Source organism: Rhineura floridana, chromosome 8, assembly GCF_030035675.1.
Source record: "Rhineura floridana isolate rRhiFlo1 chromosome 8, rRhiFlo1.hap2, whole genome shotgun sequence".
NCBI lineage: Eukaryota > Metazoa > Chordata > Lepidosauria > Squamata > Rhineuridae > Rhineura > Rhineura floridana.
In genome coordinates this window covers 45,592,418-45,606,247 of record NC_084487.1, presented here as the reverse complement: position 1 = coordinate 45,606,247, position 13,830 = coordinate 45,592,418, and the positions used below count along the sequence as shown (strand labels likewise).

The 13,830-nt window shown below is 40.6% G+C and overlaps 1 protein-coding gene across 1 annotated transcript in view; it reads right to left on the bottom strand.

Moving 5' to 3' along the window:
- The window catches only part of CACNA1I (calcium voltage-gated channel subunit alpha1 I), a 483,310-nt gene that overhangs the window by 129,271 nt on the left and 340,209 nt on the right, over positions 1-13,830 (bottom strand). Inside the window, exons 6-8 of the mRNA XM_061582812.1 lie at positions 12,463-12,778; positions 10,205-10,297; positions 2,868-3,174 (exon numbers count right to left, since the gene is read on the bottom strand). Of these exons, the coding sequence (XP_061438796.1) occupies positions 2,868-3,174; positions 10,205-10,297; positions 12,463-12,778 (716 nt within the window). The remainder of the gene's footprint in view (positions 1-2,867; positions 3,175-10,204; positions 10,298-12,462; positions 12,779-13,830) is intronic.

The window sequence follows — 13,830 nt, the reverse complement described above, 5'->3', positions numbered from 1 at the left end:
TTTTGGCACTAAGCGTCACTTCACACTTTTCTTTTTAGATGTAGACCTAAGATTGTTGATACCTGAATATGCAAAGGTGTACTACTACATAATATAGGAATTCACTCTAAGGAGTTCATCTTGGCAACATGGAGCAAAACTGGACAAGCTGGACCAACTTGACAAGCACAGGATACTTCTTCAGCTGCAGTGGCAGCTATGCTATTGCTATAACTAAAGCAATACTATAGAATCTAGGAAGGGGCCATAATTGAGTGGCATAGCATGCCAAAGGGCTCTGGCACCTCCTGGAAGAACAAGGAAAGCCTCCTGACTGAAGCCTAAAGAGCTGTTGCCACTCAATATAGATAGTACTGAGCTAGATGGATCAATGACAGGACTCGGAACCAAACTAGGTGTGACATTAAGTGCCTCTTTAAAAAACCCATTTTGCTCCCTTGAAGCTGCTATATGCATTGAAATTGGTGCCTATAGGGGATATCCTCCCAATGCATATATCTGCTTGTGGGGGGACAACGACCTGAGGACCACAGCAGGGGAGGAAAATGTTAAATACCCCCTCCCTGCCTTCTGCAATCCCAATAAATATCAGCTCCCCCAGCAGACAATATCTACATTTTAAAACACATGCATATTAATGCAAAGACTTGTTTAGTGTTCCATCTAGCTTAGCCCTCAGGATAAGGCAGATTCCTATACTCCTGTGATCAGGCTGCAACTGAAGAGATTGCACCCCAAGCTGATTTTCCCCAAGTCTATTCCAAAGTTTCAGCCTCATCACACTAATACTGTGGAACATAATGGGGGAGGGAGACCAAGACCCACAAATAGATACCTCACAGTCCCCTTCTTTCCTCCCAAACATGACTGGGCCACAAGATGGGGCCCTCTCCATTGCTGCATCAGCTGCAGCCATGTACATTTCAGCAGGAAAGCAGGTAGTGCGGTGGTTTTTGGGGAGGGCTGGTGCCAGGATGAGCCCATTATGAACCAGGCCCAAGCTATGGTTGGGGTTTGAGTTCAATTCATAAAAGGGCTCAGGATGCCAAAACTTTGAGTTTTGGTATTCTGGAGCCACTCTCTTATGACTCTCAGCACTATCATTATTCCTAGCACATCATAGTAAAAGTGTCCGAGTTTTCTTTTAAAATTAGGACAGAACATCAGAACAGGAGTGATCATTTGGAAAGAAATCATCACCTACAGGAGATAAAATGCTCTTATCATTAGAAAGCTTGAGATTGCAGGTTTGGGGGGAAAAGCTATTCCCCCCCCTTAAATTCATCTTGATGGAAAGTTAAGCACTAAAAGGTAGTTTTGAATGTCACTATACTCGGACTCAAATGCATGTTCAAGCACAGCATTTACCAACACCGATTCCCTTGCTGAGCTGCCCCCATGTCCACAGATAGGTTTACTACTGTGGCAGAGGTTTTCCTTTTGCAGAGCCACCTTGGAATGTATCCTTCAAGGAGCACAGAGGCTTTGATGTTATATAAGCAAGAAAGGACCAGGGCAACAGGAAAGGCATCCCAGCAATGGCAGGAGAGCTTGGAGTAAGATGTGGGACGTGGAAGAGGGTACAGAGTCAATTAGAGATGGAGAAGAAATTTGATGCAGTTCTCATTTAAAGGCAAACTCACCAAATTTGCACTTTCCAAAACCATATGTGAACCATAACACAGGCAAGGGCCAAAATTCACACTTCTCGGAATTTTCCAATGCAGTTCTCCAGACAAACAATGTGTATAAAAATGCATATATCAGGGAAAAGTGTGCGAATCAATGTATATATTTGTGAAAAAGTGTATATTTGTCAAAACTGCATTCAAATATGTTTTTATTAAGAAAAAATTGCTCTAAAACGCTGGAAAAAAATTGTAAGGATTTTTTTTAAAAAATTACAAATTGCTGCAGAAATGTGGAGAATAAAATTTAAAACTGGAAAAATGAGAAACCGAGAGAACCAAAAATGGACCCATTTGTCTGTCCTTAGTATCAATAGCATTAATTCACTGGGATTTAAAGATCACAGCTCATTAAAGGGCATGGAAGGCGAGAGGTGAGCCAAGAATCCCAGCAAAGGGTGATTCAATAGTTGACATGGTTTGGGGAGTTGGGGGGAGGGAATACATCCTTCTGGGGCTGGTCAAGATCCAGGACGCCTGAGATGGCTAAGGAGGGAGTGCTAAGCCAAAGAATTCAAGGATCATCTAAGTGATGCTGTATCATTTAAAACTTTTAAACTTCATTTTAAAATCCCTGAGATCCACTCTCCTGAAGCCGGTGAAGCTATTTGTAAAAAGCACTGTTAGTTATGGTAATCTTTTGGATGCCCTCCAGGATAATTTTATATGATCTTGTTTGCTTTCCATGTCACAAATGATTTAAAATGCTTTTTTCCTTTCAACAAATAAGTTGTTTCACACTTCTCCCTGCCTGGATTTTGCCACTGTACTCTACTCCAGGCCTGCTCTCAGACATATCTCATTATGTCAGTTTTAATGGCCAGTAAAGTAGCTTCCTCTTTATTGTAAAGTCTGTTAGTTACTGCAGATGTGTTTCAGTTTGCCTGCCTCATATTCTCTTAATGCAATTCTTTCTGACCTACAAAAGGTGCTGTTTTTTGAAACCTGGGAACCTGATTCATCCTATGTTAAATCAAGGATCCTACATAGCCTGCTCAATGAAAAGAGCTCTCACCAGCAGATTATAATCAGAGCTTCCCCAGTGAATTGCCTTCTCCTTTATGGCTGCTATATGGTTTCCAGTAGCATAGTTCACATGCTTTAAGTATTCTGATCCACAGGAATAGTCTTATCAATCACTATTTTCCCTCTCTTCTCCTGTCACCCCACAAATCTTACTATATTGCCTCTGGTCTTTCCCATTCATGCTCTGCTTGGCAGTGCTCAGCTCCGTTCGGCCCAGGCGTCGATCCTGCAGGCTGTTGTAGAAGCCAAGAGTGCGGCGCTTGGCTTTGCGTACAATATGGCAGACATATTGGAAGATTTCTTCATAGCAGTCTCCTGGTTCCATGTAGCTGGCCACGGTGCTGGAAGACAAGTACCGCGCCCGCTGCTCCTGCATCAGTTGGTGTTCTCGCTGCTTGGTTTCCGAAAACTGTGTGGCAATGACCACCAGACATAGGTTGATCATGAAGAATGAGCCCACCTAGTAACCAGTGGAGAAGAGAGGCATAAAACATTTTTAAATATATATATATATATATATATTATTAGGTTTTATGCATATACAAAGAGAACAAAAGTAACATAAAACATTAATTAAGAAAGAGGGCAGACATAGAAGACTGGAAGGGAGGAAAAGTAAAGATGCAGTTGAAATGCTGCTTCATAGAGTGGGTTCATCTATTATTTACCTATATAGAATGCTTATATCCTGCTTTTCTGCTTGACAACAGGCTTCCAAAGTGGCTGACAATCTTGCAAAGCTCCATTCAAGATGCATTAGGTTGGCGGGCATTAGAAACAAGCCTTTTTGGAGGTGTCCAATACGATGGAACTCACTCCCTAAGGAGTGCACATAGACCCCACACTATTTTTTAAATAAGCCTTGAAGACCTTCATATTTCAAGCTGGTTTTAAACTAATATTCAGAGTGCTCTACATTGTTTTCAACTGTTGCCAGTGTGGTGTAGTGATCAGAATGTTGATCTATGTTCTGTGAGACCAGGGTTCAAATTGCCGCTTGGCCATAAAGCTCACTGGGTGACTTCGGGCCAGTTATTGTCTCTCAGTCTAACCTACCTTAGAGGTTTGCTATGAGGATAAAATTGAGAGGGGGAGCCATGTTTGCATGCCATCTTGAGCTTCTTGGAGGAAAGATGGGATATAAATGTAAGAATAAATAAATAAAATAATGCTCTACTTTAAACTGCTTTTAATTAACATATACAGTGCTGCAGTTCAGTTGCTGCTGTGTTAGTGTTTCAAAGTTCTAATGTTTTAGCATCGATTGCGCTTTATATGTTACTATTAGCATTTTATAGGATTTTATAGGATTATTAAGTTTTTGTTATGATGTGGGCCACCTTGGGAGGGTAAGTCCAAAAAAGCAGTATGCAAATGATGAAATAAATAAAATTAGTTTTTTTAGAAAGGCAGTGGAAACCCTAGGAGGAGGGAGAGAAAGAGAAGAAGATGCATTCCACAGGGGGAAAATAGTGGATATTCTATTTTTGACTCCACCATTATGTAGCTTTGGAAAAAGAATGTTGGGGTGGTGATTGTAGAGGATGTGATAACTAGTTTGATTTAGTTCCCTTGCTTAATCTTTACTTCCAATCTTTCCTGCTTTTTCAGAAAAGTTCCAGATGTATTTGTTTCCACATGTCTTTTGCAATTAACAGAGGTGTTTTAATTCAGTGCCTCTCTTTTTTCATTGCCTCCCCTTGCTCCTATCCTTTCTCTCGTGTATCTATTCATGTAAATTGTAAGCCTGTGAGTACAAGTATGTTGTTTTCATTTCCTGTTATTTTTATTTCTCTGCTTTAACAGTACAGTGTCTTGGCTTTTTTGTAAGTGTTCAAGAAATAATAAATAGCTATATATAAATTATATATTTAAATAGCTATATATATAAACTTAATAATCCTATAAAATCCTATAAAATACGTAATAGTATATAAAGCTCAGGAATATTGTTTTCACTCAGGGCTCTGATATTAGGCCAGGAGGTCTGCACTCCTAATCCTTAATCTTAATGTAAATGACGAGAGAGATTTCTTGCAAAGATGACTCTCATGCCCATAACATTCCTAAGTCTATAGCAGTGAAGGCAAAACTGTAGCTTCATTACAATTAACAGGCAAAGGCCCATTCATTGAATTTGCCCAGGACTAAATCCCGTTGCTCCCAATTATACAATGCAAACTAATACAAAAAGGCTATTTATCTCATCACACACAACCTAACCCAAATGTCAGTATAAGAGTGGCAGATAAACAAGGGAAAACATCTGCCTCACAAGCTGTTGCGTGAGGCACACCAAACTGGAGAGGACTGACCAAGAATAAAAGATAAATGGCCAATTCCACCACCTACTCAACTCACAAAAGCAGATGGGCGAGTGATCGTTTTTCCACCTAGCAGTGTTCAAACATAATTTCCAACAGTACAATATATTGTGATGCCTTTCCACTCCTGGCACCCAGCTCACATAGGCAAAGGTGCCCAAAGGCTCCATCAGAACATTCAATCCAGTAGCTTTTAGCATTTCAAAGGGGACACATCCCTGCTATTACTTGAAGAAGCCTTTCAAGAACTGAAACATTCCTGGCCAGCTTCAACATTAGTACAATACGCTGTTTCAAAATAAAATAGGGAAGTGGTGGTTTTTTTAAAAAAGGTGCTCAAATCCATTCTAAATAGTCTTGCCTTTTTTATTTGTTTGTTTGTTTGTTTGTTTATAACCTGCTTTTCCTTCCAGCAGGAGACTACGGTGGCATTTTCCATCTGATTCTCCTCCACCTCAGCCTATATACACTTTAGAGTCTTGAATATGGCCTTGGGGGAAAAGGGAAAGGAAAAAAATGCTGTTTGGTTTCAAATTACACTGATCTGTAAGGCTTATGCAAAATGCACACGCTCTTCTTGTTTTTAATTGCCAAGGTTGTGAGAATCCATTCCTCTTGTAAATGCATGTCTGCTGCACACATTCCTGCTCTCATCATTCTGACTGAACAAAAATAGTATTTTATGAGACTTTTGAAAGCAGCCTTCCCCAACCTAGTACCAGTAGTGTAGTGGCAAATTTAGAAGTGCAGGGTCCCTTCAGGAAAGTCACAGCCACCCCCCCCCTTTTTTTGCTGCTGGATTGAGAATGAGATCCTTGTTAATGCCTTCTCCCACAACAGCAGACATCCCTAGAAGCCAATAAGCATGAAAGGGGAGAGAGTTAGCTACTGAAAAGAGTCTTCTCAGTGGCTCTCACCTTATTTCACTCTGATTGGCTCCAAGGGAGGAAAGCACAAGGAAGCATGTTAGAAGACTCTTATCAATGGCTAATACATACCTCTTTCATGCTGATTGGCTCATAGGATGCTGGAGACATAGGGAACCTGCTGGGACCCTGCTCCCAAAAAAGTAAAGGGTGTAAGCCCCCCAGAGACCCTGGACAACTATACCCCTGCCTAGTGCCCTCCTGCCTAGTTTGAAAATACAACGTCCATCAGGCCCAGCCAGCATGTTGGGAAAGGCATGTTGTTCTAGAATATAGAGTAAGGCTGGGGAAGCTGCACCCCTCCAGATGTTGCTGGATACAACTCCCATCATCTCTGACTATTGGTCATGCTGGCTGGCAGTTGGGAGTCCAACAATATCTGGAGGGCTGCACCAGAGCTTGGAAAAGTTACTTTTTTGAACTACAACTCCCATCAGCCCAATCCAGTGGCCATGCTGGCTGGGGCTGATGGGAGTTGTAGTTCAAAAAAGTAACCTTTCCAAGCTCTGGGCTGCACACTCCCCAGCCCCAAAGTAAACAAATCTTTCCCCTGCCTGAAAGTTGGAGGGTGAATGGCAAGAGAAGATGGTCCTTTAGATTGCTTTAACAAATTCAGTTCAGATCAGATTTAAAAATGAACCTGTCTAGTTATCACTTCCTGAAATAATATGCAGTCAGATTATTTTATTTATTTATTAGATTTATATCCCTCCCTTTCTCTGAGTAGGAGCCCAGGGTGACAGATATACAGATATCCTTTGAAATTCACACTTCTACGCATTTCTCTCCAAACCAAGAATGTGTAAAAGATGCATCTATTATGGGGGTAGTGTGCACTAAAATGCTAACAATTTTTGTGAGGCCTTTTTAAAAACAAACAAAAAACACCAGCTAATGCACAGATTTGGTGAACTGAACTTAAGTGGAAAAATAAGAAAGTGAGAAACCAATACTATTGTGAGACTTAATTCTAAAACATGTACTTGGAGAAGATTTTTTTTCAAAATGTGTTGGGCCTACAATAGGGATGGATGAGAATTTCAATTCAGTTCGCATTTCAAGCAGATTTTATCAAATTCGCACTTTCCGAAACAATATGAAAACTGAAACACAGCCATCCTTCGAAATATGCATTTATTAGAATTTTGGGATGCAGTCTGCCAACTAAACATTATTTACAAAAATGCATATATTAAAGGAAAGTGTGCATAAAAATGAATACATGAGTGAAAATAACATGCAAAAAGGCATGAAATGCTGAGAAATTGCTGGCAAAAATGTGTACCTTTGGCAAAACTGCCTACAAAAATGTGTTTATTGGGAGAAATTCACACCAAAATGGTGGAGAATTTTCATGAGGAATTTTTTTAAAAAATTGCAGATCGCTGTAGAAATATAGAGAACTGAATTTAACATTGGAAAAATGAGAAACTGAGAGAACTGAAACAGACAGATCTTTCCATCCCTAGCCTACAAAAAGCTGGTACCTGGACTTCTTTTTTCTTTCCTTTTCTTTTTGTCTGCTAGTGGTGCTGCCCTGGCTCTGTGGTTGCCCGAAGTGCCACCTCTACTCACAAGCAAGATGGAAAGATGCTAGAGATTCTGCCTTCTCTTCCTATAAACAGCCCTCTTCAGTTGTTACAAAGGTTCTGGAGACTCCATCCAATTGGCTTCTCCAGTGGTGCCTAAGCCTTTGTGCTACTGTATGTTCATCAGTTCCAGAAGCCAGCACTGATCATTTCAGAGGAAATGCCTTGTGGGAGAACCACCTCTTTCAGGGGCCTTAGAGGGTAGCCATTGGGAGAAATGATAGGTAACATGGACTTGTTGGGGAGGAATTACAGAGTTAAAGCCTGGGACCCTGACACAGGGTTTTTTTTCTAAATAAATAAATAAATGAGGTGTAGGTATAGAGAACAAAGAATGCCATCTCATTCTCAAGAGGAAAAACAAACAAGTACAGGAAAAAGAAACTTGTTTCAGCTGTCACCCTTAATGAAGCTCTTCAATCCCAATTTACAATACTCTCTGCTTTCCTCTTTTCATTAGCCTTTATTGCTTCTTTTTAATCACCTGCTTAGTTCATGCCTGTGGACAGTAGCTTGGAAAACAGTGGCAGTCTAAATGCCTACATCTCCTTGTGATGAATGTGATGAAATGAAGAAAGCTGGAATGACTTCAGCGTAGGTTTAGATCGTCAGTGATTCATCAACATCTTATTTGCTCATTTTATTTAAGTTTAACTGAACAAAAATGAAGGTACCAAGGAAAATAGCACAAAACCCTATAGTCTTTCTCTTACCATAACTACAGTTCTTTCTTCTGCCTTTCACTGTATTCCATGCTCCTAAGTTATGCCTTAGGACAACCTTTGTCAACCTAGTGCCCTCCAGCAGCCCTGCAATCAGCCTTTCTTGTTAGGTGGGGGGTGGGGAGAGGCACATAGTGCCTGTCAATCCTCCCCCCAACTGGTGGAGAGAATGTGAGGGCCAGGACAAGGGAGGGGAAAGGCAATGACCTTCCCCCTCACTCCTCCACCCAGAGAGTATGTTAACTTAGATGAAGGAAGTTTAATCTGTTTTGAGAGATGCCCATGAAAACCAGACTCAAAAGCTTGACTTTACCTATAGATATGCTAATCTTTCACCTGTAGTCTGTCCCTGTATTCTGATTCTTCATGAACTGAATTACTTTGGTAGTGACAGTGAGCTTGACGTTGCATTAGGTATCTCAGTTTTAGATTTCACCCAAAAAGTTGTCCATATTACAAGTTTAGGGAAGGGGCAGAGAGAAAATGAATACTTTAGACTCCTTGAGAGTCCCTCCTTCTACTCTTGTTCCTAACCTTCCTATTGAACAATCAAGGGAAAACTTTTTAAGTAGCTGCTATATAAAGGATGAACTAAGCAACTGGAAGCTAATTGTGGAAAACAATTGGAATTTTTACTAGTTGCTGGTTTATTTTTCTGTCCAGAAAATATCTGTCCTGCACATATTGGGAAAATTAGAAATTAGGCCTGAGTTACAGCCTAGGTGTCCAGCCAGCCAGCTAGTTAACTGTAGTGTACATAGTGATATTTCTATTCCTCTATTTCTATTCTGTTTTCATCATTTGCCATCAAGTACTCAAGAAAAAGAAGAAAAAATAACCACTATGATTGTGAGTATAATGAATACTTTAAAAGAGTAAAGAGCAGCCATTTTTTCAGATCACTTTATCTCTTTATGTCACCCTTTAGCAATAAGCACCCAATCCTGCTCTACTCATTTTAATAACTGCAGAATAAACAAACTCTTATTTCTTACTCCAGGCAAACAAATGTGCTTCTTTATTGCTGGCCTAGTAGACAGCACAACTGAAACTGAAAAGCAGAGCAAAGGAAAGTCCAAGGGGTGGAGTCTAACTCTAGTCCATAATACAAAGTTCTAATATTTAACTTTTCAATGTTCATGTTACTATATAGGCTGTTTTTTCAGGATCGCTTAAGTTATTATAGGGTGATTGTGATCATGAAAAATCCACCCTCAATCAGGGAAAGTCTTGAGTGAGTAGACTTTTGGGGGCTCTTCCAGATGAGGCTTTTGTTGTGTCCTCCCCTGCCTTATTCACTGAATTTTTCAGGGGTCCTATTCGTAAGTTGTTCCTGTTCTTAAAACAAGCTATTATTTTTCCAATGGAGGTTGACATTGTCTGTCATGTCATAAATTAAAAAAAAAATCCTAGTAGGGTGGCAAAGCACAGCTTTGGGTGTCTGTGCCCCCATTTGCCCCCTTTGGCTGACCTCCAGATGTTTTGGAGTACAATTCCCATCAGCTCCAGCCAGTATAGCTAAAAGCTGGCTTAGATTGGTAAAAGCTGCCCTAGGTTGTAAGCTCCTTGGACGGTAGACTGTAGTTTATGGGCGGGTATGGTATGATCAATTATAAACTAACATTTAAGTAAGGCGAACAGGAGGAAAACAACAGAAATGGATTTTTAACTATCTCAAATGAAATCTAGCTTCTCATTCTAAAAAGGCAAAGCTAAATTTGCTTTTTTGATTCCAACTGGAATGGTTTGGCTACTTGGGAAAGAGCCAGAGCCAGAAGTGGAATTCTTTGCTATCTAGAATTACTTACAGTTAACATCTTCTAGCTTTCTAAAGCTACTTTTGAAAAAACGTATGTCACTTTTCAGGCTCACAGATTGATTGGGGCATAGGATCCAATCTGCTTGTGTAGGAAAAGACAATGGACTTACAATGATCAGCAAGATGAAGTAGATGAAGTTGTAGAATGAATGTGCATCCATCACATAGTACATAATCTCCACCCAGCCTTCCAGTGTGATCACCTACAGAGGGAGAAAACAAGAGCAGGGAAAATGTAAATAACTACAGAAAGATAAAAAGATGGAGCAGCCAAATTCATTCCAAGAAGTTCACTGGTCCAGTCCACATATCATGTGTTATTTTGTCAGGTAGAGCATTTTGGACCACCACCCCCCAGCAAAGCAAAGCAAGCAAAGGAAAAACAATACATCCTATAAATTCTTCCAGTCCAGTAAAGTAATATTAATTTGATCTGGGCTAGCATGCAGTATCTCTTCACTATGACATGAATGGAGGAAAATAGCTTTGCTGCTGTGGAGAATAACCGGGGATTCTCTCAGGCCCCATTTGCATGCTACATTTAAAGCAGTATTGCACCACTTTAAACAGTCATGGCTTCCCCCAAAGAATCCTGGGAACCGTAGTTTGTTAAGGGTGCTGGGAGTTGGTAGGAGACACCTATTCCTCTCACATAGTTACAGTCCCCTCTGGGAAGAGGGATTGTTAAACCAAACCATTTTGGAAATTGTAACTCTGTGAGGGAAATAGGGGTCTCCTAACAACTCTCATTACCCTTTATAAACAAAAAGATTATTTGGTGGAAGCCATGACAGGTTAAAGTGGCGTAATACTGCTTTAAATATAAAGTGCAGGTGGAGCCTGAATTTGACACATTTTTCTACATGATCCAACCAAAGTTAAGCACTTCTAAGTCCCACTGATTTCAACAGGAGAGATTTAACTCCTGTTGACTCCTCCAGTGAAATCAATGAGAGAATGCTCAGTGTTAGTCCAGTCATACTCTTAGGCTGCTTTAGACATCAAAGAAAAGAACTGTAAGATTTAGGGTGCATTCCTATGTTAACCTTACTATGCCTTGAAAGCCAATGGCCTGTTTTAACTAAACATGTAGGCCAACTAAGTATGTAAAAAGAAGCAGTTCTCTCTAACACATTCCAGATGCTATAACAGCAAACAGAGGTGCAGCTACTTAATCATCAAAAAAGAGCAGGAATGTCAGCCATTATACACGAATATCTTCATATTTGGAACCCATGAGTGAGATTACACATTCAATTTAAGTGGTAGTTGTGGAAGAAGGAACATATGGATGATCATCATGACGGTATATGCAACCCACTGCTGTGCTGAGTAAATATGACATGACAATTTATGATAACTGATAGTCATATATCCAAGTTATCAAGTTATTGTTGCAGTTAAGTGAAATTTTAGTTCACCCTATTCCAAAGGCTTACTGAATAAGAGGAGGCTTTTATAAATCAACTTAAAAATCAGGTGAAAACAGCTGCAACAAGAAAGATGCTGAAGCTCCACACTCCTATTGGCCTAATCATATCAGACAAAGGCAAAATAACTAACTAATTAACTACTGTGCCAGCACAAGGTGGCATGTTGATGTAAGGCACTGGAATACTTGAACCAGGGACTCAGGCAGCAGAGTCCAAGCAAATTATCCCCTGCACCACCAGGACAGGTCTCAGTTAATGGAGGAACGTGTCAGCCTAATCTCTGCTATGCTGCAGCACTACACATAAGATGGCAGAGCTGGATCTGCAGCTGTTCTGTGCAGCCAGGATGTAAATTGAGGAACCAACAGGGACCTGGCTGGTGTTATTTGACTACATGACTTCCTGCTTCAAGCTGTATTCCTCAGTCTGAGTAACTCATCAGAGTACGTCACTTCATATAATAACTTCTCTGCATTCCTGCCTCTGGCCATTTGCTTCTTTTGTGCCCAAACCAGTGTTCGACGATCAGCCTTTTAACTACATTTTTTGCTTCTGGCCCTTAAGCCTTGTTTGTCTGATCTGGCAGCTCACTTCCAGTTGGTCCCAGTCCACATCTTCTCCCTCTAGCCCAAGAATATGAAACCTGTGGCTCTCCAGATATTGTTGGACTCCATCTCCCATCACCCATGAGTTGGAGTTGAATGACATCTGGAGGACTACAGGTTCCCCATATCTGTTCTAGCCTGTCAGACCCTTGCTGCAGTCTGTTACAAAGGTAGCCTGACAGTTGTGCTTTCATCACCTGAATAACACAACATGTGCTCAAACACATGCTAATATTTCAGAAAAAGACTGGCAAATCATTACTGAGAAGTAATTGTGTAGGCTGCATGTATAGACTTAGCACTGGGTGCTGGACATTCAGTTCAGTTTACCTGAAATATAACAATCCATGCATAGCCAATATTATCGAAGTTGATAGCCCCTTTGTGTGGGTTGGCATTGCCCGTGCGGCACTCATTGTAGTACTGGTTCCAGTTGACACACATGCCGCTAACGTTGAACTCCTGTCTGACAGAGGTGTAGTAGTAATAGTCATCCTTGTCCAAACAGCATTCATGGCCTCGCTCCTTCAGTGGGGGAATCTCATGACAGCCCATGATTCCATTATCTCCTGACAGTGAACAGATGAAGGGCATTTCATCGTCCTCCTCAGGTTGATAATAGGGAGGAAGGGTGATGTTACCTTGTCTAAGGGGACAGAAAGTACACATGAATGATTTTTTTATGGCAAACATCAGAGTTAATAATATCTGTGGAGACTGGGAGTACCACAATCATAATAGCCTTCCATCCATCTATTTCAGCAGAGGAAAAGGACATAGTTTATTAAGACATTTGCGGGTTTCTGTTTAAGACCCAGTGTCACAGGAAACAAGCTGCCAGTTTGTGTGCTCCCTCCCTCCTCCCCCCCCCCACATTTCCCATTTAGCACTGACCACAGTTGGCAGTGATGTCCAACTTGACAAACTATGTTTAGTGCTTTCCTCTTGAAACCAGAATTAGACAACAGGAGATTTCTGATTCTGGTTTTTGGAGGACAAATGCTAATCATAGTTTGCCAGCTCAGGTGTCATGGCAAATGATGCTTGTCATTAAACAGGCCACAGGGAAAGAAACAGCAGGAAGGGGGGAGTGAGCAAGTCTGTGGCTTTTTCAGGATGACCCAAGCTGTGGTTTGGAGAATCATCCAGGTTGAGCTACAGCCCCTAGCTAAAACCAATTTCTACACAGTAGGAAAAAAGATTTTCGGAAAGGCCACAGTCAAAGTGCAAGTTTTTATCTATTTTTTGTCCCCAAGTGGCATACTTTAGTTCTACACATAGTTAGAACTAAAATAGATAGCAGATGCATGCCTCATACAGCAAATGGGTAATCTGGTGCTGTGCCAGTGTATGGAATCATTTAACATACTTATTTCCTAACATCTAATATACTTCCCATAATATTGAATCCAAACTTCAAACTGTAGACGTAAGCCCACAGAAATCAAGATTTGTAAAAAAATAAAAAGAATGAATGCTCTTAAAATATTATAGCATAGCTTTGAATTATGGGATCACTGGCTATAACTATGGGCTGCTTCACCCATTATATTTTGCAAATGTAAGTAAAATATTTTTAAGTACATACCTGAAAATGTAATGTGTATGCAACAAACATGTTAAAAATGTATCATAAAGGTACACCCATTAGGGAGTGAGGACTGGCTTCAGCTCCTGCTATATAATGTGTGAAATGCC